The following is a 27,852-nucleotide window of genomic DNA, read 5'->3' as shown; positions in this document are numbered from 1 at the left end:
TGACACATATCAACTAAAGACAGCATGTGGACCTTGGGGTCCCAATTTGAACAGAATGTAAAAATTTTTTTTAAATTATGAGACACCAGGAAAATAACTACACCACGTGAATATTCAATTACATTAAGGAATTGTGTTTAAATATTAAAAGGGTGACAATTTAATTATGGCTCACTTTTTCAAAGTCCTTGCATTTTAGAAATATATATTGAAATATTTACAAAAGCAACAATCTCTGGGAAGCTTCAGATCCAGTGGTGGGGTGGGGGACGAGAGTGGCTTTGATGAAAGAGATTTGAAATAAGATTTGACCATGAGTTGATAATGATTAATCCAAGTGATGGTGCATGGGACTTACTTTGCTCCTCTTTCTACCTACTCATATGCATGTTTTAAATTTCTCATTATAACACTCTTTTTTAAAGAATCCATTTCTCTCAAGGGCTGGCTTACGATTTTGTGGGTTATTCAACTTACCTATGTAATAATAGGCTTATTAGTGAGGTCCACAACTTGGTAGAATATTGATAGCTTTATGCCTCCAGCAGCCTTCTATCATGACTGTTGGAGACAAATGCCAACCATTAAAGCAGAAACTATGGTTCTCTAGTAACAACAATCTGTTTCCAAGTAGCTACGTACTTCTATAACCTGTTGCACTGTGAGGGACCTCAAACTACAATAAGTAAGCTATTGAAAAAATAAAAGCAGTTTAATAAATAACAGTAACCGTGAAAGAGCCAGCACACAGATCCGAAGACTTTTCATAACTCCAAGGATGCTTGGCGACTTGTTAACTGTGTCAAAGTCGGAGAAGGGCTTACCCAGATCTGGCTAGCGGGTAACCTAGTTAAGGTGTCAGGTTTAGCACCAATTTCCAAATATGCCCAGGAAGCTGCACCACCCAGACTTTGAGGAGGACCACTCTGCCTTTCTCCTTTGCCCCAGCTCACCACCTGGGGTCAGACTCTACGAGCTGTGAATCTTCAAGGGCAGGATCTGCTAACATTCAATACAACTTCAGAGGTAGCAGTTTCCAGTCAAATGAAAGGTGTTGGGGTTTGTTTTTTAAACAATAATCCAATATCCTATTATTTCAATGAATATTTCAGTGAAATATGCTTTGGCAGCACAAGAAACCCCTGGAGAAAGCTGTGTTTTATGACCTAGAAGTGGAATTAGAGAATGCAAGGGGAAAGAGAGGTAGATTGTTGGAAAGATAATGTTTTATGTGTTTATTTGTCTTCCAGAACTCCAAATAGTTGTGTTGGCAGGCAGGCTGCTCCGTAGCTGCCCCCTTCTGAAGACTCAGAGGTGTTTACAGAAACTGAAAGTTCCAGCAGTATATTTCCATGAGCTCATTACCGGCTCCAGTTATACCCTTTAGCTGTTGCATGTGCAAATGAATATCCACGCAGAATAAACCTCTACTCTGAGCTTTTGTTTAAATTACAAAGTAGCAGAAGTCGGGTATATGATTACTGTAACATCAGGGCATCTTTTTAGAATCCCTGCTTTGGTCACTATCATTCAAAGCAACTCCAATACCATTTCTTGCCTGCCTCTTTATGCTAATCAGCCTCGCTCCCTTGGCTCCTCCTCCCTCAGCTTCCCTTAAGAACTGTTCACTTTCAGCTGTCACGAAGGGTAACTCAGACCAGGCTTTGAAATCATCTGATTTAACTCAGCAGGACTTTTTAAATTTTGCGTCTATTACTCCAGCAGTCCTCTCTAAATGCCAGAGGCATTCGATTTCATGTGAGCAGATGAGGCAAGAATTGCCAAAACTGTCATTGGTTAGAAATAGTTATTTTGTAGGATTTTGCACCAGAAAGGGGGAAAGCTTCAAAGCACTTTGAGATGAAAGAAGAATTAAGTTGTGTTTTTATCCAAACGAATTGTCATCTTTATATGTAAGGGAAATTAAACTGGTAAACATTTATTTCAAGAATCATGACTCGGAAGCATTTGGAAGTTTATTAGAGAAGTAAATGTTTTACACTCAAGGACAGGACCTGCATGCTTCTCTGTGGTTCTGGGTGTCTGATGAAGACCATTTTAGGTTACTGACCAAGAGAAGGAAATGCCCTAGTGAGACTGCAGCCACAGCCCTATCGCCAGCACCATGTCTACCGTACAAAGAAAAGGCAGCAGCCACCTGTTTAACAGTTCGTACATCTGTAAACTGAAGCTTCCACAAGACCAGCGACCACAAGGTGAGTCAGCCAGGCTAATGGGCTATGTGTTCAGTGATCTCTGGGCCATTTGCATTTCAGGAAGAATGGTAGGCTGGGGAAGTACCTGGGGAATCTCTGGTTGTAAAATTCTTTACCATCTTTTTTTTTTTTTTTTTAACTCTGAGACCAGACATACTCGTGATCCATCAGGGTGAGTTAACGTAGATCTACTATTGGTTTTGAAAGGACCGTGGGAGACGATCAAGAAAGCATATTCCTTGGACTTGCAACTCGGAGGCTTATATGCTTAAACTTCTGGCCACTGTCATTTTTCTAGAGTGTGATAGACTTGTGTAATTCAAAATGCCCATCCAGGCAAAGCAGAATCAGCTACAAGGGGAACTTGCTGAGAGTAGCTTTAAGATAGCCTAGAACTATCTTCCCTGCCCTGCCACTAATGGCACATTTTTGGATTTAGAGTTTAAACCTAATTTTTGCCTGGGTCTCTGACGCATTCATCTGTGGGAAAAATAAATATATTCTTAACTCTCTTCCTGTTATGATGTAGGAACAGCTGGAGACAGACAGGGAGAAGTGTCACATTTCACGTGATGGGTTCTCATTCAGACTAAACTATCTACCTGGCAGCCAGTTTCACCATCAGTCTTTTAAAAATTTTACATCTACTACCCAGCTGCATCGATTAGTGGCAGATGGTGGACACGAATAGCCAAGAGGATCCTTCCAATCCATTCTGTCACGGACAGCAAAGGACACTTGGGTAAAGGCAGGGTGCTGTCATAGATGACATCATCACTCCCCAGAGGCTGAGTATTGGCCCCAGGCGTTTCTAACTTGCCCTCTAACGGCTGGTGGATGTCTCTGTGTATGGATCTAGGCTACCAGAACTTGATTTACTTTTCCACAGACAGTTTTAGATTTTAGTGGCATGGAAAGTGTTGGCTCATGCACTGAAAACTCCCATTTCCAAGGTGGCATCTATGTGCTGACATTTGCAAGACAGTGTCAGGCCATCTCCCTGCCTTCGTTCCTGGACTTAGGCTGTACAAGGCTTGGCATAGTGCGGGTAGAAAATACTTTACAAGAAATGGAAATAGCAGAAAATTTTAAAATCATTCTGTATCATCAGGGCTCCTGTAAGCTATTTTAAACTAATTGCCTTAGCATGTCAAGTCCCGGAATGTGCCAGGGTTTAATCATAACATTGTGAAATTCTTACCCTTTTGTTAGTAAACTCTAAATCATCATGGGTTTTTGTTGGCTTTTCATTTTGTTTTAAATGCTTACAGTAACTTCCCCACTCCATTGCTAATATAATATTTATTCTATAAAATTTGCCAGGGAAAGCATTAAGGAGATGGTAAAAATCATCACCCAAAGATAGTTGCTATTAACATTTTAATGTATATCCTATCCTTCTAGCCTTTTCTTCTGTGCACATGTACAACTTATTCCTTGGCTTGTCTTTTAAATAGAGTTATTTCACATATAGTTGTCTTGTAAACTGCTTTTTAATTTAATAATTGATTACAAACAGATCTCCATGTCATATATTCTTCTACAACCTTATCTTTTTTAAAGATTTCATTTATTTATTTGACAGACAGAGATCACAAGTAGGCAGAGCAGCAAGCAGAAAGAGGGGGGAAGTAGGCTCCCCGCTGAGCAGAGAGCCCGATGTGGGACTCAATCCCAGGACCCTGAGATCATGACCTGAGTCGAAGGCAGAGGCTTAACCCATTGAGCCATCCAGGCACCCCTACAACCTTATTTTTAACTGTTGTATACTATTCCTTTAAATAGATGTAACAAAATTCCTTAGGCAGCTCTCGATGGGACATTTTATTTCTATTTTTTCCACTATTACAAACAACACTGTGTTTCATAAAAGCTAATGGATAAATCATTGCAGAGAAAGATTACTTTCTTGGGATATATCCTTAGTGGTGAAACTGTGAAGTCAAAGAATATGTATGTTTTTAATATTTTGTGGGCTTTTTTGGTGTTTGTTTTTGTTTGTTTGTTTTGCCAATTGGTCCTCCAACCAGAAGTTTACATTTTCAGTAATACCGGTGTAATATTTTTAAAAGTTTTTCCCAATTTTATAAGTGGAAATACTATCCCGCTGTTTTCTTCACTGAAGGCAGTCTGTCTTAATATTCCCTCCTCATACTGGCCATATTCAGAGGACACTGGAAATATCATTATGATGACATACTTCCCAAAATACCAACAAGAGAAGTCTGGTCTCTTTTCTCAGACTGAAGCTTTTGCCTAGAATGTTTTGAAAGCAACCATATTCTTCCACAACCGAGTCACAAAATATCAGCCCACATAAGCCACAATCCATAAAGCAATTCACACAGGCCATTGACAGCTACAAAAACTGTCATCTAGAGGTCTGAACTGACAAGTGACACTGGGCAGTGTTTCCTGTGCTGCTAAATAGTGTTCTAGTTACTGTGCTGGAGTTGAAAAGTGTTCTTTGAGTGTAGCGGCCTTGATTTTTCCTCCATGCTCTATTTGCACCTTGCTATTATGCAAAGTTCAGCAAAGGTCCAAGAAAGCAAAAGCCATTAGTTTCAGAGAGTGAGGTCTGTTGCGGATTTATTCACTGAGGTATTCTGAGTTTGTGGCTTTGGCCTACCACACCAAAATTCCAACTTTTTAAACTTAATGTACGGGCCATGACTAGCTGGCATTAACTCTTCCAAGGGCACAACTGGATTCAACACATACATACTTTCTAGACTTCCACGCTCTATGTTGAGGTGCTTGATGTCATAAAGCTGTGCTTTTTGGGTGATCACTGATATAAAAGTCACTTGTTTTTTAGCAACTCTCTGAACAATGACTATCCAAAGCACTGGGCTGGTCACTGAGTACATGAGTTGAATCAAGCCGACTAAGCCGTGGTGTCCAGTCCAGCCAGTATTTACCTGCTACAGCAATAGCTGGTACAGAGTCCGGAACAGAAGTCCAGGAAGGTCCTCTCTCTACTTGTTGCTGTCTGATAGCTTCTTCTGGGAGAGTTCAAATCCACTGATATCTAACTCTAATCTGAGACCACATTTGTCAACATTAACCTGTGTATGAAAAACCTCTACACTGTTCAGTACGTGATACATGTAGGTACTAGGCAAAATTCACCATATGTTTTATAATGCTGTATACTTTAAAATTTACAAAGTAAATTTCTAAAAGCCTTTAAAAATTATAAAATTTTCAATGTTACCTTATTTAATTCTCACAATAGTCACACAAGGTCATGTATTAGTTAAGATTCTCCAAAGAAACAGAATCTATACAATGTGTGTGTGTGTGTGTGTGTGTGTGTGTGTGTATGTAGATAGAGATAAAGAAAGAGATAGAGATAAAGATAGAAATTTATTTTAGGGGCGCCTGGGTGACTCAGTGGGTTAAAGCCTCTGCCTTTGGCTCAGGTCCTGATCCCAGGGTCCTGAGATCGAGCCCCATGTCGGGCTCTCTGCTCCGCAGGGAGCCTGCTTCCTCACCTCTCTCTCTCTCTGCCTTCCTCTCTGCCTACTTGTGATTTCTCTCTCTCTCTGTCAAATAAATAAAATCTTTAAAAAAAAATTTATTTTAAATAAAAAAACCTGGGTCGCTCAGTTGGTTGAGCATCTAACTCTTGATTTCAGTTCAGGTCATTGCCTCAAGGTCCTGGGATCAAGCCCCGTGTGGGGCTCTGTGCTTGGTGTGGAGTTTGCTTGAGAGTCCCTCCCTCTCCCCTGCCCCTACCCCAACTTGCATGCTTGATCTCTCTCTCTTTCAAATAAATAGCCTTTAAAAATTAAAAATAGTCTTTAAAATTTTTAATTTTTTAGAAATTTAAAAAAATTTATTTTAAGATATTGCCTCACACAATCAGGGAAGCTGGCAAGTCCAAAATCCTCTGTGTTGGCCATCAGGCTGGAGTCCCAGGCAAAGAGCTGACCAATGTTGCTGCTGAAATCTGAAATTTCCTCTTGCTCAGGGCAGGTTAGTCTTTTGTTATATCAAACCCTCGGCTGATTGGTTGAGGCCCACAACATTCTAGAGGGTCATTTGCTTTACTCACAGTCCACAAGTTTAAATGTAAATCTTACCCCAAATCACCCTCACCAAATCATCCAGAATAATGTTTGACCAAATATCTGGTACTGTGGTGCAGCCAAATTGATACATAAAATTAACGATTTTAAGTGGGCATCATTATCTCAATTTCAAAGATGTGGAAACTGGGAATCCTTAAAGTCAAGTGATTTTTCTAAGGTTATGTAGTTATTAAGGCCTACTTTCAGTGCACTTTCTGCGCTATAGATCTGAATCATAGAATCCATGATTCCTAACATTACAATGTTTAATTTTTTTTCATTGCTCCATATCAAAGAACGTTCTCTGCAAACCCTCAAGCTGCATTAGGATTCCTTCTGCTTTTGTTCATTCTGACACCACCTGAGTGTGCTACAATTTAACTCAATTCTGGTATTATCCAAACTTAGTGAAGACTCCCAAAGTGAAGGGCTCAGTCTCATGGGACGGACCATTTCAAACATCAGCTACAAAATTTCAGGCACCTCCATTTCTGCCTGAGTGATTGCAAATGCAAGGCTTTCCACAACTCTCCCAGGTTTAAAACTTTGGTAAAATGACTCATAGAATCCAAGTAAGCCTTGTACCATTTTATTACAAAGAATGCCCATGAACAGCCAACTGAAGAGATACATAAGGCAAGGTTTGGGAGGGTTCTGAGCTCAGGAGTTCTGTCGCCATGGAGTCTGGGTCTTCTGCTCTCCCAGGACATCAGTGAGATCACCAACGAGGAAGTCCAGTGAGCCTGGGTGTCCAGAGTTTTCATATGATTGAACTCAATTTCCACTCTCTCTTCCCTCTCTTCAGGTTGGGGGTAGGATGTAGGGCTAGAAGTTCCAACTGTATAGTTGCTTGGTCTTTTTGGTGTGGCTAATCCCTCCCTGGAGACACCTCATTAGCAAAACAGACACCTGACACTTAGTTGGGAAATTCTAAGTGCTTTGAAGCTCTGTGCAAGGAATAGAGAACAAAAACCAGATCTATTCTTTATTACATCATACTTTGGCTGTGATTTCTGGATGAATTCTCTTCTTAGTGTCAGGTCAGTTTCCTGCAAGTCAAGAAAAATAGATTAATGCCTTCAGTCGCATACTTATTCAGTGCAGTTTTTGCCAACTGCTGGATTCTGTGTTAGACACCAGAAATGCAAAGATGTTTATCTCCCAGGATTGTTTTCTATCATGTGTGTTTTTAGAGGAATTCTGTAATGAGAACTCAGCTAATGATACCTATTCAACTTTTTGGGTGAAAGAAAAAGTGGTTTGATTCCATAATGTTCTGACTTTGCTGTACGCACCCTCATTCTTTGTATCTGAGCCACACTCCTCTTGAGGGTTTCAGAAGGCACTTAATTTAGCTTTGAACTTAGTAAATACAAATATAAAGGCTAAGGGGGCCTATTTACTGTGCAATCAAATTTGCTCCGAAGTCTGAACTATTGAGTGCTGCAAACGCACTCTCTCCCCTCAATATATTCTGTAAGCATTTATGAACGTACTTAACTTAGAACACCTAAAAAATTTAAATGCTTAGAACTGAAGACACAACCATGAGAAAGGGAGCCCAGTAGTGGCAAACAATGAAATAATGCCTTTTATATTAAAACATTAGGTGAAATATATATATATTATGCTTCTCAAAATAGATTTATATTAACTTTCCTTTTTTGTGATTCTAAAACTATGATACGGCCTAGACAGTGTGACGTCTTTTGGATGATGCATGCCTATATAAACAAGGATCAAAGAAGAAGGCGTACACATATTTCTGTTTTTCTTTCACCAAAGGGAGCCTCAAGGAGGCTAGAATGAGTTTTGTCCTATCTGCAAAACCATTTTACTCTCTTTTAAAGGCACAGATTGGTGGAAACAAATATAGATCACTTTAAAATAATTAGAAAGGAGAGTTTCATATTCTGTTAGATTTGATCATGTTCAAGCTCTCGCCTAGGACAGGAATCCTTTCCATTAAAACGACCTTAATAAATGGCTCATATATAAGGATTTGTAAAATATATGTAATGGCTTAAATTTCATCTTCCCACCTCACACTCATTAGGATGGCTACCATTAAGAGAAAAAACAACAACAGAAAATAACAAGTGTTGGCAAGAATGTGAAGAAATTAGAACCTGTAGGCACTGTTGGTGGGAAGGCAAAACGGTGCATCTGCTGTGGCAAACAGTATGGCCGTTCCTGGAAAACTAAAAATAGAATTATCATGTGATCCAGCCATTCTACTTCTGGGTATCTCCCCAAAAGATACAGTAGGGACTCAAACAGATATTTGCACATATGCGCATGGCGGCATTATTCACAAAAGCCAAAAGGTGGAAGCAAACCCATCTGTCCATTGACAAAAGAGTAGACAAACAAAATACAATAAAATACAATACACAATACAATATAATGCAATACACAAAATACAATAAAATACAATAAACATACAATAAAATATTATTCAGCCTGAAAAAGAAAGGAAATTCTGACACATGGATAAATACAGCATGGATAAATCTTGAGGACATCATACCAAATAAAACAAGCAAGTCACAAAAAGATAAATAGTATATGATTCCACTAATAGGAGATGGCTAGAGTAGTCATTCACAGATACAGAATGCAGAATGGCAGTTGCCAGGGTCTGGAAGGGGGACTAGGAAGTTATTATTTAATGGTGAAGACTTTCAGTATTCAAGAGGAATAGGTTCTAGAGATAGATTGCACAAACTTGTGAATGCAGTTAGCACTAGTGGACGGTACACTTAAAAATGATTAAGATGCTAAATTTTATGGTATGTGTATTTTACCAAAAATATTTTAAAGCCGTGGCTGCCCAAAGCCATCTCTAATTACATTTCTGAATTTGGGCTTTAAAAAAAAAAACAAAAACAAAAACAAAATAAACCTTCATTTTTCCTATTCCCAAAACAAAAACTAGAAAGAAATAGTGTGCTCATCTTCAATTCTCAAAAGTTATTTTTTTAAATCATTAATAAAATTAATAAACTCCTAATTTCCATTAAAAAGAAATAAAATATTACCAAATATCAGAAATGATAGAGGGTTTTATTACAGATCCTGTAGCTAGCTATTAGAAGGATAATAAAGGAATATTATGATTACCACTATGCCAAAAAGATTAAAAAAAAAAAAGTTCAGCAGCCACTCATGTAAAAACTCTAAAAGGATTTAGAAAAGAAGGGAACTTCCTCAACCTGATAAAGAACGTTTTCAAAAAACTGACAGCTAATGTAGTACTTTCACTATCAATGAAAGACTTAACACTTTCCTACTAAGATTGGGAAGAAAACAACGTTGTCCATTATAATCACTTATATTCAACATTATGGAATAGGACTAAAGGTACTAGCCAGTGTACTAGGTTAAGAAAAAGAAATAAAAGTCTTACATATCAGAAAAAAAGAGGTAAAACTATATTCACAGATGGATAATAGTTGGTATAGAAAAGCATCTAGGAATCCATTAAAAGAAAAAATACTAGAATAAATGAGTTTACCAAGGTCACAGGATAACAGCATATAAAATCAATATACCAAAAAAAAAATTGTATTTCTATATATTAGCAAAGAATAATTGGAAATTGAACATTTTTAAGTATCCTTTTAGTAGTAAGTTTTTATAAATATCTATAGATAGATAGATATAGATATAGATATAGATATTTAAGGATTGGGACACCTGGATGTCTCAGTCATTAATCATCTGTTTTTGGCTCAGGTCATGATCCTAGGGTCCTGGGATCAAGCCCTGCATAAGCGGGGGCTCAGCAGGAAGCCTACTTCTCCCTCTCCCTCTCCAGCTCTCCCTGCTTGGTTCCCTCTCTTGCTGGCTCTCTCTGCCTGTCAAATAAGTAAATAAAATCTAAAAAAAAAAACCAAAAAACTTAAAGATTAATTTAACAAAATATGTGCAAGACCTGTGTGTACACTTAAATAAATGCAGAGAAAAGTGAAAGAATATTGAACTAAATACACAAATTGGAAGGTTCAATATTATTAAGATATCAATCCTCCTCAAACTGATCTAAAGAGTGAAGGCCATCTCAATCAAAATTCCAGTAGACTCTTTTCTTTTTCATTGGCAAGCTAATTTAAAATTTATAAGGAAATGCAAAGAACCTAAAAGAGCTAAATGAATCTTGAAGAACAAAGTTGACAATTTGTGCTTTGGATTTCAAGATACAATAATCGAGATGATGTAATATTGGTATAAAGATAGAAAGTTGATTATTAAAATAGAAGAAGCCCAGAAATTGATTCACTCATTTTTGGCCAATTGATATTTTTTTAAAAGATTTTATTTATTTATTTGATAGAGAGTACAAGTAGTCAGAGAGGCAGGCAGGGAGAGAGGAGGAAGCAGGCTCCCCGCTGAGCAGAGAGCCCGATGCGGGGCTTGATGCAGGGCTCGATCCCAGGACCCTGAGACCATGACCTGAGCCGAAGGCAGAGGCTTTAACCCACTGAGCCACCCAGGCACCCCTGGCCAATTGATATTTGACAAAGACACCAAGATAACTCAAAGAAGGAAAGGTAATATTTTTTGTAATAGCTCTGGAACAAATGGCTAACATGTTACTAAAAATGGACCTCATTACCTTCCTCACACAAAAATTAATTTGGGACGAAATATGAAAATACAAAAGCTTAGTCCCTAAAGCATCTAAAGGGAAACACGGGAAAATATTTTCACAAAATTGGAATAGGCAATTTTTAGACATGCAAAAAAATAGATAAACTAGACTATGAACATTAAAAAACATTTGTTGTTGGGGAGGGTATGTGCTATGGTGACTGCTGTGAAGTGTGTAAACCTGGCGATTCACAGACCTGTACCCCTGGGGATAAAAATATATTATATGGTTATTAAAAAAATTTAAAAAAGGAAAAAATATATTTGTTGTTTAAAAGATAGCATTGATACAAAAAAAGAGAAGACTGAGGATGACTTAGTCTATTAAACATCTGCCTTTGGCTTGGCTCATGATCCCAGGATCCTGGGATGGAGACCCCCGTTGGGCTCCCCGATACTGGGGATCCTGCTTCTCCCTCTCCTCCTTGCTCATGCTCTCTCTTGCTTTCTCTGTCTCTCTCTCTCAAATAAATAAATGAATAAAATAATTTTTTTTTAAAAAAGGAAAAAAAACTAGGAGAAAACACTTGTGATATATAGATCTGATTCTTATAATCAGAATATGTAAAGAGCTCAATATCAACAATTTGATTTAAAAATAGGCAAATGACCTGGCAGACACTTTAGAAAAAGGATATACAAATGTCCAATAACCACCTCAAAAAATGCTCAACATAATTAGTCATCAGGGAAATGCAAATTAAAAACACTGTGAGATACCACTTTACATCCACCAGAATGGCTAAAATTGAATACAGCAGTGCAAAAAAATAAATAAATAAACAAATAATAAATAAATAAATATACCATGCTACTGTGTTTCAGAGAATGTGGAGCAACCAGAACTCCCCTTCACTGTTGTGAAGTGGTGTGACCAGTTTGGAAAACAGTCTGGCAGTTTCTTTTAGAGTTAAATCTATGCCTACCCTGTGGTACTCAATTCCATTCTTAAGTATTTTCCCAAGAGAAATGAACATGATATGTCCACAGAAAGCTTGCAGAGGAATGTTGATAGCGGATGTTATACCTATGCGCTCCGACATTTGAACAACCTGAATGTACCTAAGCAGGTAAATGGATAAGCAAACTAGTATGTCCATAGACTGGCATACTGCCAGGAGTAGAAAGGATTTAATTACTGATCCATGGAGCCACACAGATGAATCTGAAACTGCACGACATTTTGGCGATGAAGACAGGAGGCTGAGCCTATGGAATGAAGGACTCTGAAATTGGCAGCCAGGTAGCTCATACAGTGGGGTGCTGTATACCCACGGGCTGGTAAACTCTGCCCACAGCACACATTCTAACCCTGAGGCTGTGTTGGAAGGCTATCTGTTAAGGATGCTGCAGACACCTCAGATGGTAAATTCTCCTAGGAGAACAATCAGATCCCTTTCAAAACTAAGATTCTGTGATTTGGCCCTCCTTCTTTCATTCATTTGGATGTTGCCTCCTCAACTGTGTTGTACAAGTTCTTTGGGACCAGTTACCTGGGTTTATACTGGGGACCAAGCACAGTGCTACCATGTCACCTATAAACAAATCACATTTTGTCACGTGACAGGCCCTGTTTGAAGCACTTTGCGTGTGTTAGCTCATTTCTTTATTAAAGTCCCGTGAGGTAGGTAACATCAAGACCTCACAGCTGGGGTCTTGAGCCAAGATCCTAATCCAAGAAACTCCAGAGCCTGTTTAACCCATGTTTGTGTCCTCTTTGGGGGGGCACAAGATAGATGCTTAGCGAAATACATGCAAACTATCTGAGTGATGGCTGGCCCATGAGCTCCGTTTGTGGTTCAGTTTAAAATGTGTTGTCATTGAAGTCACCAATTAATTCCTATATGACTGCTCACCGCATGCAGCTGTCTCCCAAAAGGGTGTATTTGACCCTGAAACAAACAGGTAAGAAAATGCAGCCGTGTCAGTGCAGACCTACCAGCCCAGGGCAGGTGGTCTGCTTCCTGGGCGAGCAATTGTCCCTTAAATCTCAGTGACTGCATGGTCTCCATCTCTCCCCACATGAAGCGTGAAAGGTTGCTTTGTACCACTTTTGGAACTGGGCTGATATGGCCTTGGAGAGATGATTTGGGTTTTAACTAAATACACAAGAAGTATCCAAAACTGCAAATGAAAAGGGGGTTAAATAATTGTCATTATTGGGATGCCTGGGTGGCTCAGTTGGTTAAGCAGCTGCCTTCGTTTGGCTCAGGTCATGATCCCAGTGCCCTGGGATCGAGTCCCACATCGGGCTTCTTGCTCAGCGGGGAGCCTGCTTCTCCCTCTGCCTCTGCCTGTGCTCACTCTCTCTGACAGATAAATAAATAAAATTTTTAAAAAATAATTGTCATTATTATCTTTTGCTCTTTTATTTAAACTGAGGGCTCCGTTCAAAGAGCTGGCTCAACTTCTACCTTAAATCATTAACTTGACTTGACGTCTTAACATTCAGGTGAGGTAAGTTTCACACCTGAGTTGCTTTTTAATGAAACCTGTTGGGAAAACCAGCATAATATCCAAAAGTCAGGATTCAAGATGCAGCGAATACCTGTATTCAGTTAAAAGGTGCATTCTTTCTACCCAGTGATCAGAAGACTCACCCTGCGTGGATGGCCAATAAGTAAGCACGAGGTCATAGGAGAAAGATCTAGACTACCAGCGAGAGATTTCAGGGTTAACTAAAGCCACAGCAAAAGAGCATGAAACCTGCGGCTGTGTGCTGAGCCAGGAGACAGGGGTTAAACTCTAACTGAGGAAATGAAAATGGACCTACAGATTCAACCAGAGAGAGAGGAAAGGGATTTTTTGTAAGTGGTCTGTATCAGTGCAGGATGGACTTCAAGTCCAAAAAGAACCCAAGGCTAACAGGACACAAATTCCTTTCCCTCGGTGCATGCAGAGAAACGACCAGACTTCCAGACACTATAGCTTGGTAACTTGACTGTCCCTCTCGGGTAGGCATCTGTAATGACTGGTTTAAATAATGAGCACCAACCTTTCTTGTTCTGATGAGAGGAGGTAATTCATGAAGAAAGTGTGTGACCATCTAGAGAGGAAGAAGTTGAGGAGGGAGAACACCTTCTTTCTGGAAATGGACATTTTGGGGCTAGGGCTGTCAGTGTTAAACTTTAGTTGTCTTGCAGAGAAATGGAGTCACAGATAAAGACTCGTGTGCATGTATGTTTTTATAAACTGAGCGTGGGTAAGACTTAGGCCAACGCTACTGAATAGGAGAATCCGTTTAACCAGTAAGACCAACTTTGTCACAAGGAACTTCATTCTCAAGTATGGATTAATGTTTTGGTATTATTTGCCATTTTTCTTTCTGAAAATCAAAAAAGCTAAAGTGAATTGGTAGATGGGATTATTTTGATAGTAGGACAAAGCAAAGTAGATTTCGAGGGACTTCTAGAAAAGAACTCCAGCTACAAATATAAAGGGAAAAAAAAATAAAGATTTAGAAAACAAATCTTCAAAAACTACTGTAATAGAGGTATCAAATGTCTTTCTATCTTTGTAGACATTTCTCACATTTTAATTCTTTGTAGACATTTCTCACATTTATTGATTTAAATTTAATTTAAATTCAAAATATTGTTATTGCCTATTTCCTTGATCATAGCAGGCAATTAATGTTTATTAATTTAATGTTTATTAAAGGAATTTAATTTGAATTTAAATTTAAATTTGATTTGAATTTAAATTGAATTTAAATTCAAAATATTGTTATTGCCTATTTCCTTGATCATAGCAGGCAATTAATGTTTATTAATTTAATGTTTATTAAAGGAATCAATTCATTTTCCTCCCAAAACTTCATCCAAGGGATTAATATTCCTCAATCACTGAATGTGAGAGCTTCAAACTCCACTTTGTCCAACCGATCCTCACTAGAAAAACAGAAACCAGAGCCAAGAAGTGCCTCAAAGTTAATAAGGCAAAGAACTCCTACTGTGTTCCTTCTACATCTATCTGAGAATTTTATGATCAAAGGGCCACATAAGAAAAGTATCTAAAAAGGATAAAAAATCAAGAGGAGATAAACTTGCATTTTATCTCCTTTGAAAAATACCATAGAGGGTGCCTGGGTGGCTCAGTGGGTTGGGCCGCTGCCTTCGGCTCGGGTCATGATCTCAGGGTCGTGGGATCGAGTCCCGCATCGGGCTCTCTGCTCAGCAGGGAGCCTGCTTCTCTCTCTCTCTCTGCCTGCCTCTCCATCTACTTGTGATTTCTCTCTGTCAAATAAATAAATAAAATCTTTAAAAAAAAAAAAAAGAAAAGAAAAAAAAATACCATAGAAAAGAGTATTTACTTGTGTAATAATCCTAATATTAAGCATGTTGAGAAAATGATGAATATGTAGGGGAAGGGGGAGAACAGGAGATGTGGAGGGAGGAAACACGTGGGGAGATGCTGGAGAGAAACATGCAGCCAAATGAGAACAAGGAAAGGGGAAGGCAAATGCAGAAAAGCTGATTTTTTTTAAACCTGCCGCATCTGCCACACCATTTGCTCTCCTATTACTTCTACCTCAACTAGTGGTCTTTCTCTTTCATCTGCTCTGATGTCAACTCCAGCAGGAGCACATTGGTGACAGGAAAGGATAAAAAATTTGCATCAGCCTTGCCTGCCTTAGGATTCATTCCATTTTGAAGGCGAATTTGGCGTCCTGGATTGAAAACTCTTTATTATTCTCTGGAATCAGTTACCTTATTCCATTCTAGTGTTACCTAGAACTCTTATTTGTGTCACTAGCGTTTGCCTTATGGTCTTATTTCTCTTTATTCTTAAGTATCTATATGTATTTTTAAAAAAAGAAAGAAAGAAAAGAAAAGAAAAAGAAAAACAGATATATGTATGAAAAAAGTTCAAGTTAAGAAATTATGGAATATGTTGTATTAAACCTCCCAATTCCAAAAAATAATAAAATAAAATAAAAAGTCCCCAAATGTGCTACATACATATGCTGAGATATTAATCAGCCTTATAAAGGAATGAAATTCTTCATACATGTTCCAGCATAGATGAACCTTGAAGACCCTATGCTCAGTGAAATAAGTTAGATACAAAACGACAAATAGTGTATGATTCCACTTACACGAAATGTCCTAGAGCGGTTGGATTCACAGAGTGACAGAGCTGAGTGTGGTTACAGGGTGCAGGCAGGGGGAGTGGAAAGAGGGGTTAGTGCTGTGTGCACAGAGTTTCAGTTTGGGATTATGCAAAAGTTCTTGAGATGGACGGTGGTGATAGTTACACCTCGATGTGGATATACCTAATGTCGCTGAACTGTACATTTAAAATGCTTAAAATGGTAAATTTTAGGTTATGTATCTTTTCCCACAGTTTTAAAAAAATTTGCACATAAAAAATGAATGAATTTAAAGGATCGTTCTCTGTTTTCTTGAGAATTTTTCAAGTCATATAAATTTGAAAAGTGTTTTTCTCTTGTAGCATGGTAAGAAAAATATTTCTGTTTGCAAATTGCTACCTGGCCTTTACTTCTGCCAGATTAGTTCTAACATCAGTGCAGTAAGGTATCTGCAGCAGGCATCACTCTATTCCTGTCCAGTTCTGTGCCCGAGGAGGGCCCGCAGGGCATTTCAGTGACGATGAATGCCCTCCTGCCGGCTTCTGTGAGTTCCCAAGAAGAGAATGAGGTCCAGGGCTTCTGGGCTTATGAGCGCCTTGGGTGGGCAGCTCTGCTCCTTTCTTCTGGCCTAGGCCTCCAAGGTCTTGTTCTCAGGGGAATAACATCCATTTATTCCTGTGGAAACAAGAAAACAAGGAGCCTTTTCTCCTGCTTGCTCAAAGGCTCAAAGAGGAATAAGTTTAAGGAAAAGAGATTTGGAAGTAGTAGAGGTTGCAGTCAAACTTCTCCATCCGGCCTGTGTCCTTGGAATCATGGAGGAATTTAAAAATAGTGTGCTTCTTTACTGAAGAGGAAGAGCTTAAATTTATCTGAATTCGACGTATGAAGCTATGCTTCAGCCATATTGACTTATTAATAGTCTATGTGACGAGTGACTTAATTCTTACTAATATGACACTTCGTGTCAAAATCACCTCTTTAATTTTAGCAGCCCAGAAACACTAAAGAATTACTTAAAATAAAAAGATATCATTTTAAACCTGTGCATGTGCCTGTTCAATATTAATCTTCAACATGTCATAAAACTTAGATGATATTTCTCTTTCTCCTCTCTCAGCAAAACGGAGCGACCCGTTCCTAACATATGGAAGCAGTTTCACACTGCAAGCTATTCTGAGGGGGAAACATGTGATTTATAAACGCTGTCAAATGAAATATGTATTTCCAAATGGTACCAAGTTGACCAAGCACATCCCAGGACACGTTCCCCATCTTTATTACCCCGTGGGCATAAAGGAACAGTGTTGAGAGAAACAAACAGCCCCTTTTGGCATTCTCAATCCAGAAGTCCCATGTTTGTTGCTGGTAAACATATTCAAGTCATCAAAGATCGCAAGTAACCTTATCACAAAATTGTTTCATTTATCAATAAAATAACTCCTTCAAATTATGGAGAAGTAGGTATGCTCTGTTGAAAGTAATACAGTGGTCTGTTATTTAGGCCAGTGATTGGATGTATATATTGACATGGAGATTTTGGATGGCAAGGCTCACCAGGCCACAGGTCTGCCAACATTCTCGAATACCTTCTTTCGTCAGAATGGGAACAGAAACGGTGAGATTATATGCAACCTCTTACAGTGTTTACAGAGGGTGAAACAGAAGTGCGGGGGGACTGACACAGTCCGAGACGGTCTCTTGGTGAGGCTTGTACAGAGCACGGAGGGAGCGGAGCTGGGACAGCACAGGCATCTCACAGTGTCAGGAAGCTGGCCAGTAGTCATTTCGCTCACAGTGGAAGCTGGGGCAGGGGGCTCGGGGGAGTCTTGCTTACAGGACAAAGCTCCAGATTTGGAATCTGCTCTCACGTGCTTTACCCATAAGTTTGAGCTGTATGATCTTGGGCACCTCTGGTAGTTTTAGAGCCATTCTTTTCTCATGATGAACACACGGTTTCATGATGTTTCTTCTGAGAATCCTGGAAGAGCAGAGCTTACTGAGCATTTTGTGTCTGCCACCCACACTCAGCCTTTTGCCCACATCAACTCGCTTAGTCCTTACAACTCTGTGAAGAATGTTTTATGCTCTCCATCTTACAGATGAGGAAACCTGCCCTAGTTCATAGTTAGTACATTCCGGAGATGGAATTTGAGTCCAGGTCTGTTTTTTGCCAAAGATTGGATGTTTAAAACTATGCATTCTGGCCCCTAGTAGCCACCAAAATCTGATGTTTTTAAACCTGTTTTATAATAGGTGAAGTATGATGCAAATGTAAGGTTTTCTAGTACACCAGTCCGTCAAAGAAGCATCTTGGGAGATCACCAAGGTCTAATTTTTCATGCTACTTTTTCTTTCTTTCTTTCTTTCTTTCCTTCTTTCTTTCTTTCGACAGAGAAAGAGAAAGCCAGAGGGAACACAAGCAGGGGGAGTGGTAGATGGAGAAGCAGGCTTCCCACTGAGCAGGGAGCCCAATGGGGGCCTTGTGGGGCTTGATGTGGGACCTCTATCCCAGGACCCTGGGATCATGACCTGAGCCAAAGGCAGGTACTTAATGACTGAGCCACCCAGGTGTCCCTTTATGTTACTTCTCAAAAGTCATATTGAGTTAAACACTTCAAAAGGCAAAAGGATAAAGACTAATCATGACATGCACAAGCATATCACATGGGAGCTACTTACTGTCTTTAAGAATGAAAAAAGAAATAATTCAAAGAATTATGTTGTGATCCTGGAATAATAGTAAAATTTAAAGGAGTGTGCTATGATATCTATTTTAAAAGTTACTGATCACCCCCAAATATAAAGCACAGTGTACATGATGACCATATATTTTGGGGGGTAATTGCAGAACACACTTTGAAATATAAAGCCTGGTTTTTTCCCTTCACCCTTGTGTTTTGATCGACAGAATGATTTTGCCAGATCTTCTATACCAAATGGTTTAATTAAAATTACCTGTTTTTTAATCGGTGCACTTCTCCACTTATACAGACATTGTGAACTCAGTGACTTTAAAAAACAAGAATTTTTCTTCAGCTGAATTACTGCTACTATAAATCTCTGGATTCTAAAATGTGAATGAAATTATTTCACTGGCTATCTCCCACTATCACGTAAAACTGGATAATAAATTAAGCAGCACAGTTTGGAGGTGAGGTTGGACGGGTGTATTCAGTGCAGAATTCTCAGGGATTGGTCCTATCCCCAGAAGGGTAGCAAGGTCTGTATTTGACACAACCTCTAAGTCTTCTTGCTTCTTGCTCACACTAGAGACTTTCATCATCTCTATTCCTTGGTTTTGCAAAATTGGCCTGTGTGTATCAAGTTCTAGACCAAGGTACACACCAGTGCAGGAAAAACTCTAGACTCTTTAGAATTTGCAACAAACAGATTCCTTGAAGATTATCAGCATGAGAAGAAGATGAGTTAAAGAAAATCGGATGGATTACATAAACTCTGGGTGATGATGGCTGTGTTCAGTGAATTGAGATAGACTTGTCTCATCTTCTCTAATTTCTTAATCTGATATGATTCCCATTTTGAAAATGAGTGATTTCTTTATCAACATGATATTGACAAGAAGAGGAATAGCTTTCCTGTGCAATTCTCATGCAGGTTCTTTTTGTCCCTAGTGTGCGCTTCTCGTAATGAGTCAAAACTAGAAATGCTAGATTTCTTAGAATGAGCAGTTAATAACTTCGTTTTCGACAAGAACTTAAAGCAGCTCAGAAAAATGTAGAAGTTGATTGACAGGGTGAGTGTTTTTCCCTTCTACTTCATACACTGTATTTATTAGAGCAGTTGGGTATGACTTCAGCAGCAATGACCAGGACTGGAAACAGTCCAGCAGGGTCCATTCATCCTGTGTCTCAAGTTGAGTTAGTGTTTTGTAATCAGCCTGGAAACTTCCTGTGTAAACTGCGTCTGTTTTCCTCCAGGGTCCTGGTTATTTTATCTTCAAGGCAGTACAAAGCATCTCATAACATAGAACCAAGAGTGTTCCATCACAGTTCATAATGTCAGTCTGTGACCCTACTACCTGCTCTGCGAAGACTTAACTTTTTATATGTGGGTGGGTGGGTAATTTGTTGTTTATTTCATTCCTTTTGCATTTTTATAGAACTCCTCCAGGTATGGCTGGAGATAATTACAGAATGTCTCATGCTTGTGCTTCCCATCTAAAGTTCACTTGCTACAATGTGTCTATTTTTTCTACAAAAGAGATCATTTTTAGAGTTGAAACTTTAGGCGTTTCCGATTTCTGTCAAAGAATCTCAGTACCATGGCAAGGTTTTTTTATGTAGTTTATGCTTTTCGCCTGATTTATTGCCTTGCAGAAATGAATATTTTAATCAACATTTAATAATCTCAAGCAGAGTGGTGCCTGCGTGGCACAGTCGTTAAGCATCTGCCCTTGGCTCAGGTCATGATCTCGGAGTCCTGGGATTGAGACCTACACCGGGCTCCCTGCTTGGCGGGAAGCCTGCTTCTCCCTCTCCCACTCCCCCTGCTTGCATTCCCTCTCTTGCTGTCTCTCTCTGTCAAATAAAATCTTTAAAACAATAATAAATAATCTCAAGCAGAGACATTTTCTGAAAATAGTTTTCAAGAAAAAAAAATCAGATTTTAGGCTCATCAAAGGCAGGAAACCAACTTTTGCATCAGAGAGGAAATCATTAATTGCTTTAAGCAAAATAGCTGCATGACTGATTTCAATATCAATGTCAATATTTGAATATCCTTACTACAGGGATTTCTAGTTAAGTCTTCAGAGTAGCCCTTGACTTCACCTGACATTGAGTCATAACAATCGTAGTACGTGGTTGAGTAATAATCATTTTCTCATTAACTGTCAGGCTACTCAGAACATCTGGAGGTTTAATCATTGATTCCACAAGTCTCTACTGCCATCTTCCTAAATTTGGTCTCAGATGAAAGAAACCAGGAATAGTCTAGAGGACTGCTTCTTAAATATATATATATATATATATATATATATATATATATATATATCTCACCTGGGGATAGTGTCAAATCCAAATGCTCATTCTGTAGGTCTTGGGTGGGGCCTGAGAGTCTGCATTTCTAATAAGCACCCTGTAATGCTATTGGTCAATCTGGGCCACTCATCGAGGACCAACAATCTCTAAAACTATGTATGGGCCACAGCCTGAATTCAGGAACTTCCTGAGAGTAAAAGAAGAAATATAGGAGCTCAATGAGGAGAAGGGACAAGAAATAAGGTAAGGTAAGGATAAGAATAACAATATAAGGTAAGGAAATAAGGTAAGGATAAGGTAATGAGTGAAAGGAAAGAGACCCTTGAGGAACAATGAGATGTTTCCCCGAGACTAACAAGAGTCATAGGGTTCTTGCATGTAACAATGGATGGCAGAGGAGGAGGAGGGCAGGGAATCTGACTTTTAGTGAATGTCTTCTGTGCAAACTGTAGTCTAATATATTGCTAAATGTTTATGGATGGGTGGATAAATCGATTGGTAGATATGGAAGATACTGCAAATATCTGGATATGTGGAGAGACGTGTGCGTATATGGAGAATAAATGGATAGACAGATAGATGGATGGGTGATAGATGAGGTTCTGCTTTGTTCCAAACAGGTTTGAAGAGGAAGCTGTACCAAGTCCTCCATATGCATGCATTGCTTCAGTCCTCATGATAACCTTTTCAAAATACATACGGAGAGAGGTGATAAAGCTGAGGCTTAGAGTAATTAAAACAAAACAAAACAGAACAGAACAGCTCTAGGACCGTTATACTTCACAGCTCCAAAATCCATGCTTTGACCAGTCCCAGAACTGGACATAAGTAAAAGAGGCAGGGGCATAAAGAACAGTATTGGAGCCTAGGATAAGAGTGCACAAGAAGAAATTAGAGAAGAGGATGTGGCAGACATGTGGATAGGTCCAGCAAGAAGGGGAGAAGAAAATGCAGCTTGCCAGGGCCTTGGTCCAAGTGGATAATTCCAGTCCTGGTAGCAATTAAGAAGTGACCCATTTGGCAGAGCCAGCCCCTCTGCAGGGGGGCTGTTGCCACTTTCTTTCCTGCCAACACTGTTTCCATAACCCTTCTGGTCCCGGCTAGAGTAGCCTGGTTCTATCCAGTGTGGACGACTCAGTTTTCACTTTTCCTGAACTACTAACACAGCAGAGAGGCCGTCTGCAGGACTCTACATGGGAGAAACTGTGTAGCAGAAACTTGGGGCCCTTAGCAGAGTCCACCCCACTCCCGCTGCTCTGAGTCAATGGTACTCCCTGTTCAGAGTCTTCCTCCTCTTCTGCATCTGCTTTTGGCTGCACAGATCCTTTTGAAGCTCCTTCTCTGGGATGATTCATTGAGAAAATCCTCCAGTTGCTTTCCTAGATGAAGCAGGTTTGTCAGAGACCATCAGTTAAACATACAGGAGTAAGGGCAGGGACAAGGCCTTGCAACCCACCTAAAATTGGGGGAGGGGGAAACTGTGATACTTATTAGAAGAGGAGAAAAAGAAGTTTATGTTCACTCGCTTTCAACCTCATCTTGTACCACTTGTCCTCTCTCTCTTGCCTTGCAAGGTGTCTTGTACATAGTCAACCCTCAAAACAAATTTTTTGAATAAATGGGTTGATCAATGACTACATCAGAAAGAAAAGAGGATAAATTTAAAAATATAAAATCAGGGGCACCTGGGTGGCTCAGTGGGTTAAAGCCTCTGCCTTCAGCTCAGGTCATGATCTCGGGATCCTGGGATCGAGCCTATCTCTGCTCTCTGCTCGGTGTGGAGCCTGCCTCCTCCTCCTCCTCCTCTCTCTCTCTCTCTGTCTGCTTCTCTGCCTACTTGTGATCTCTATCTGTCAAATAAATAAATAAAATCTTAAAATATATACATATATATATATAAAAAATCATAAGAACCTTGCTTATGTTTTGAAATTTTCCTACTGGATCAAGTAAGAAACCTGTTATGGATCTGATGTCTTGATAAATGCTTAATTTTGGCATCGTCTTTGAAGCCAAAAGAGTTATTTGGGAGAATCCAGATGAAGGAAGAGATGTGGAGAGTCTCTGCTTTCCAACCACGTGCCGTGCAGTGTCAGGGGGAGAAGGTGGTTAGTCTGAGGCTACTGTACCTTCAATCAGACGGTGTATACCCCTGTCTCAGCACAGGGGTATTCACAAAAAAGATGTTCAAAAAAGATGGCTGGCACAAAATATTATAAATAAATATTTATTGAATTAATGAACAACAGTGATGTACTTACTCTATCATAGGTCCTCCAAGCTGCAAGGAACACTTAATGCTGCCCAGAAGATTGCTTTTGCCTGTGTTTAGCTGCATGTTTTGATCAAGGGAAAGTCGCATGTCCATTGTCTAGGGTTAGGGCTCCTCATGCTATTTTAGGCAGAACTACCCTAAGGCCAGTTTAGAAGAGGCTAATTTATAATTCTAATTCATAAGTATTCCCCGGAACATTCACAAAGACTATTTTCTTTCAAAGTCACTGGAGTTCTCATTTCTTAAATCTAATGTAATTGCTGGAAGAGGAGACTGTTCAAGAAGGAACAGGGCACTGAGTATAGTTTAATATGGATGGGAATGATAGTACATTCTTGTGCGCTTTCTGCTAGAGCTTGCTTGGCTCCAAGGGCAGCCAGTGTAATAAACGCTTGCATGAAAAAGTGAAGAGTTTACTGGACTGAAAGAAGGTACCCAAAATCCCAGGGCCCAAGAGCTTGGCAAGGGTGGTCTGGCAGAGTTTTGACACTCTTATGGGATTAGATTATGGGGAACTGGAAGACCCCTTCCTAGCATATAAAGAAAAAAAGTAGTTGTCTGATAGTTCCTTGAAACCCTTCAGTGCGAGTTTTATTTATTCAGCCCAGGGAGGGCAACTTAACTTGGCTTGTATTCCAGGACAATAGATTGGTAATGGCTGCTGGAAACCTGTAATGAGAAAATTCTAAGATCATATTCGGGCTCATTAAGAAAGTGTTGTCCCTTATACTTCAACTTAAGAAAAATGGAAAGAGGAAGAAAGAAAGAGGAAGAAAGAGGAAAAGAAAGACAGGAGGAAAAATGGAAAGGAAGGAAGAGAGTTGTCATAAGCTAGCAATGTCAGCTAAGAGTTCTGGAGTGGGGATTGGTGGCATGCCGCATATTTCATATCCTTTCTTTAAAGATATTTTCTTTTTTATTTTTGTCTTGTAAAAATCTGAGTACTTACATCCCCAAATCCATTTCATTGTCCCATAAACTCTGTGAGGTAACTATTGTTATAATCTTCATTTTGTTTTCAGATGAAGAAACCAAAGGTACAAATATATTATTTCCCCAAGTATTAGTGCTACATGTGCCTAACTTCAGGGCCTAGGCTTTTAACAAGCATGTCATTTTCCCTTAGAATTCTGGACTCCTGATATTTAAAGTTGTTATCACTCATTTACACCCTATAGTAAATGAGTTTCTCTCTGTTGTCTTACCTAAGGTAAGAAAACATAAAAGATTAATAAGGTCAACTGGGCTGAGGACAAAAGACTAAGACTGATTCTTAGTCTAAATATTGAAAACACGGCTTAGTATATGACTGCAATCAAGGAAGTATAGGTTATTTCTGGATCATTCTAAGGATGGAATGCAATATATCTATACCATTTTTTCCTTGAAATCCAACCCAAGTAGAAGAACTATTTTTTTAAAGATTTCACTTATTTATTTGACAGAGAGATCACAAGTAGGCAGAGAGGCAGGCAGAGAGAGGTGGGGAAGCAGGCTCCCTACTGAGCAGAGAGCCCGATGTGGGGCTCCATCCCAGAACCCTGAGATCATGACCTGAGCTGAAGGCAGAGGCTTTAGCCCACTGAGCCACCCAGGTGGCCCTAGAAGAACTGTTTTTCACTCCTTGCATTTTTTCATTCTAAAAGCAAAGATGTTAATCACGATGTCCTAATGATATTCTGAATGTAGGTAATTATACTTTGTTTTCTTTAAACACTTAAAGTGTGTTCTTTTAATGGGATGATCTCACTTTTTATGGAAACACATTATTATCGCTTTCCCCGAGTATTTATTTCTATAATTAACTGTTAAAATCATTTGTAAATATGCAAGTTACAGTGGCCATGTAAAAACAGTTTGGATTCTACCCAAAGGCAGGAAAAATACAAAATGAAACCACAAAAATCTTCAAACATCCTTAAACATCCTTCAAACATCCTTTGTCTGTTCTTTTCCTTTTACAGAAAAATCTGTCATTGCTCAACCAGTATTCGTTTTTGCAAAGAGAGAAAACACTTTTAAGGTAAGATCAAGCTAATTTTCTTTGTTTGACTTTGACTTTGACAAAATGATGTTTCAAGCAGCCAGTGACACTGAATGGTTTCATGCTTGCCTAAGTTTATCCTTTTGCTCCTCACTTAGCAGAGCCGAGCCTCTAGAATATTTATACAGTAGGTTTTTACTGGCAGCAATCTGGCCTAAATGGGAGGCCAGAGGCCTGCCTTGTCTTGAATCTATGAATAACATACCATCTTTACCAAAATTATAGGGTTTTTTGGAGTGACTTGGAAAGGGGCGGGACTGAGAGAGGTGAGCAGGGTCGAAATTCCTCATGGGTCTCCACTGACCTCGCCTAAAACTGGGTACAAAATAAGTTCTAAACTGTGATGCTTGATTTTAAAGGGATCGTAAGGTCCCTTAAGGTCTGTATCATACTGAAACCACCTGCTTGGAAAGACCAATGATAAGATTAGTAGCTTTCCCACTTTAGCTTGATTGATATTTTCCTGTTATTCGTTCCTGCTTATCCAAGTCATTTACCCGACTACCCACAAACTCACTAAAGAGACGCTCAGGGGTGCCTGGGTGGCTCAGTGGGTTAAAGCCTCTGCCTTCAGCTCAGGTCATGATCTCAGAGCCCTGGAATCGAACCCCACAACGGGCTCTCTGCTCAGCAGGGAGCCTGCTTCCCCCCCCCCCCCCGCCTGCCTCTCTGCCTACTTGTGATTTCTGTCTGTCAAATAAATAAATAAAATATTTAAAGATGACCTTGGAAAAAAAGAAAAGAAGAAGAGTCGCTCAACCCCCAAGCCCTGGCTGAAAAGTCGGTTGCCCTGGTTGAAAAGTCAGTTTCCTGGGCCCCACCCCAGGCCTACAGCTCAGATCTTGAGAGCTGGTGTTTCAAATCTTCCTTTTAAACAAGTTCTGACAAGGGATAGTGCAGTCACTGAAATACAAAACCGCTCCGCTAAGACTTTGTTTTGTCTTGAAAATATGCCTAGCGAGTAAAGGAGCAAAGGTGAGTGGGTTTGCCCTGACCTAGCTGAATAGACTTGGCTTTTGAGAATTCTCTTCTAAAGTGACAGGGTCGAATTTTGATGCAGCAAACACTCAGCTCTCATGGGCAACTTTGTTTCTTTCCAGAGACCAGCAGAAGACACGTTTGAAGCAGCCGAGCATGGTAATGACTTACATCCTGTATTTCAACCTGTCTCCGGACAAAGAAAAGAAGCAGGCACAAGTGTTTTGGCATGTGGCAAGAACTGGGGAAAACTTCATGGTTCTGCTGGTTTTTAAACACCAAATACACTGGCTTTTGTTTTGAAAGATGACATGTAGGAACACTGACGTTAGAAATGCCTAAGATCCCTTGTTTCTCCAGTGCCTGGGTCTCCACCAACCAAAGACACTCCCTACACAATCTCAAAAGTCACATGCAGTTTCTTGCCAAAGCCACTTGTTTCTAAGAGTTTCTTAGGAGGATGAGATGCCTATCACTTTAAAATCACCAAGCTGTTAACCCCAGTGTTTAAACTTGGGCTTCAGGACTTAACATCTTAGCAGGTGATGATCTATGTAGGCAAAAGGTCATTCTATTTATCCTTCCCCATCTTGGTTGAGGATAATTTGTTATTGCTGGCAATTTTACCCATCCTGGTGAATTTCTTGCAGAATCCAACGATTTTCTAAGAAAGCGTGCACGGTCTTCATCTTTTACTTTGCATACGACAGATCCTCAGTTCCAAGGAGGTAGGTATAGACCTGACTGTTGGCTGGTCACTGTTATGTTTTCTCTATGTGAAATTAGTGAGAAACTTTTCAAAGGGAAATGTTTAAAAGTCTACCCATTGGAGAGCGTTTATAATAAATTACTGGATAAAAATAGCCTATAAGATGGATTGTACAGCGAGTCACTATGTCAGCATTCAACTGGCCACCATGGGATGGAAGATGGACAGGACATCAGCCATAATGTCAGCAATGGTTATCTTAGGTAGGGGGATTACACAGGCAATTTGGGGTTTCCTACCCACTCTGCACTCTGTCATGTTTCCAGAGTGTCCGCATTGAGTATGCATTAACTTTGTAATTAGGGGAAACTGACATTTCTCCCTAAGTTACCATCTACTTAAACAAATAGATGTCTGCCTTGAAAAGAACACTTTAAGAACTTCATCACATACTCCATTCTGAATAAACCAGTAACTCAGTTTGCCTCTCTTCTATACTCTAAGCACTCCGTGATTCCTTTTATACCTGACCACATTGCTCTCTCTGCCTTGTAAGACAGCTGTCTCTGTGTATGTCTGTCTCCTCCACTGCGCCTTCCTTGAGGTCATCTTCATGCCTGGTAGAGTGTCTTATACATGGGGAGCACTCCAATATTTATTGAATTGAATAGAAATTAATTTATAATTCTCATGATAGACATATTTTATTTCTATTGATTAAAAATACAAAACTGGGGCGCCTGGGTGGCTCAGTGGGTTAAAGCCTCTGCCTTCGGCTCAGGTCATGATCTCAGGCCCCGCGTCAGGCT

General features: G+C 39.6%; 1 protein-coding gene across 5 annotated transcripts in view; it reads left to right on the top strand.

Annotated features, from left to right (window-relative positions):
- Positions 1 to 1,629: 1,629 nt before the first annotated feature.
- Positions 1,630 to 27,852, top strand: part of RANBP3L (RAN binding protein 3 like) — a 49,301-nt gene continuing 23,078 nt past the window's right edge. For 2 of the 5 annotated variants that reach the window (XM_004738007.3, XM_004738006.3), the window contains exons 1-4: positions 1,631 to 2,216; positions 25,277 to 25,335; positions 26,457 to 26,493; positions 26,985 to 27,062. In XM_004738007.3, coding sequence (XP_004738064.1) covers positions 2,126 to 2,216; positions 25,277 to 25,335; positions 26,457 to 26,493; positions 26,985 to 27,062 — 265 coding nt within the window. In that variant the 5' untranslated portion in view covers positions 1,631 to 2,125. Of the gene's footprint in view, positions 2,217 to 25,276; positions 25,336 to 26,456; positions 26,877 to 26,984; positions 27,063 to 27,852 lie in introns of all 5 variants that reach the window. The other 3 variants (XM_004738008.3, XM_004738005.3, XM_004738009.2) reach the window with 3 other exon arrangements.

This window comes from Mustela putorius, unplaced genomic scaffold, assembly GCF_011764305.1.
Source record: "Mustela putorius furo isolate JIRA1106 unplaced genomic scaffold, ASM1176430v1.1 tig00000407_pilon_pilon_pilon, whole genome shotgun sequence".
Classification (NCBI taxonomy): domain Eukaryota; kingdom Metazoa; phylum Chordata; class Mammalia; order Carnivora; family Mustelidae; genus Mustela; species Mustela putorius.
This window is presented reverse-complemented; position numbering and strand designations above follow the sequence as displayed.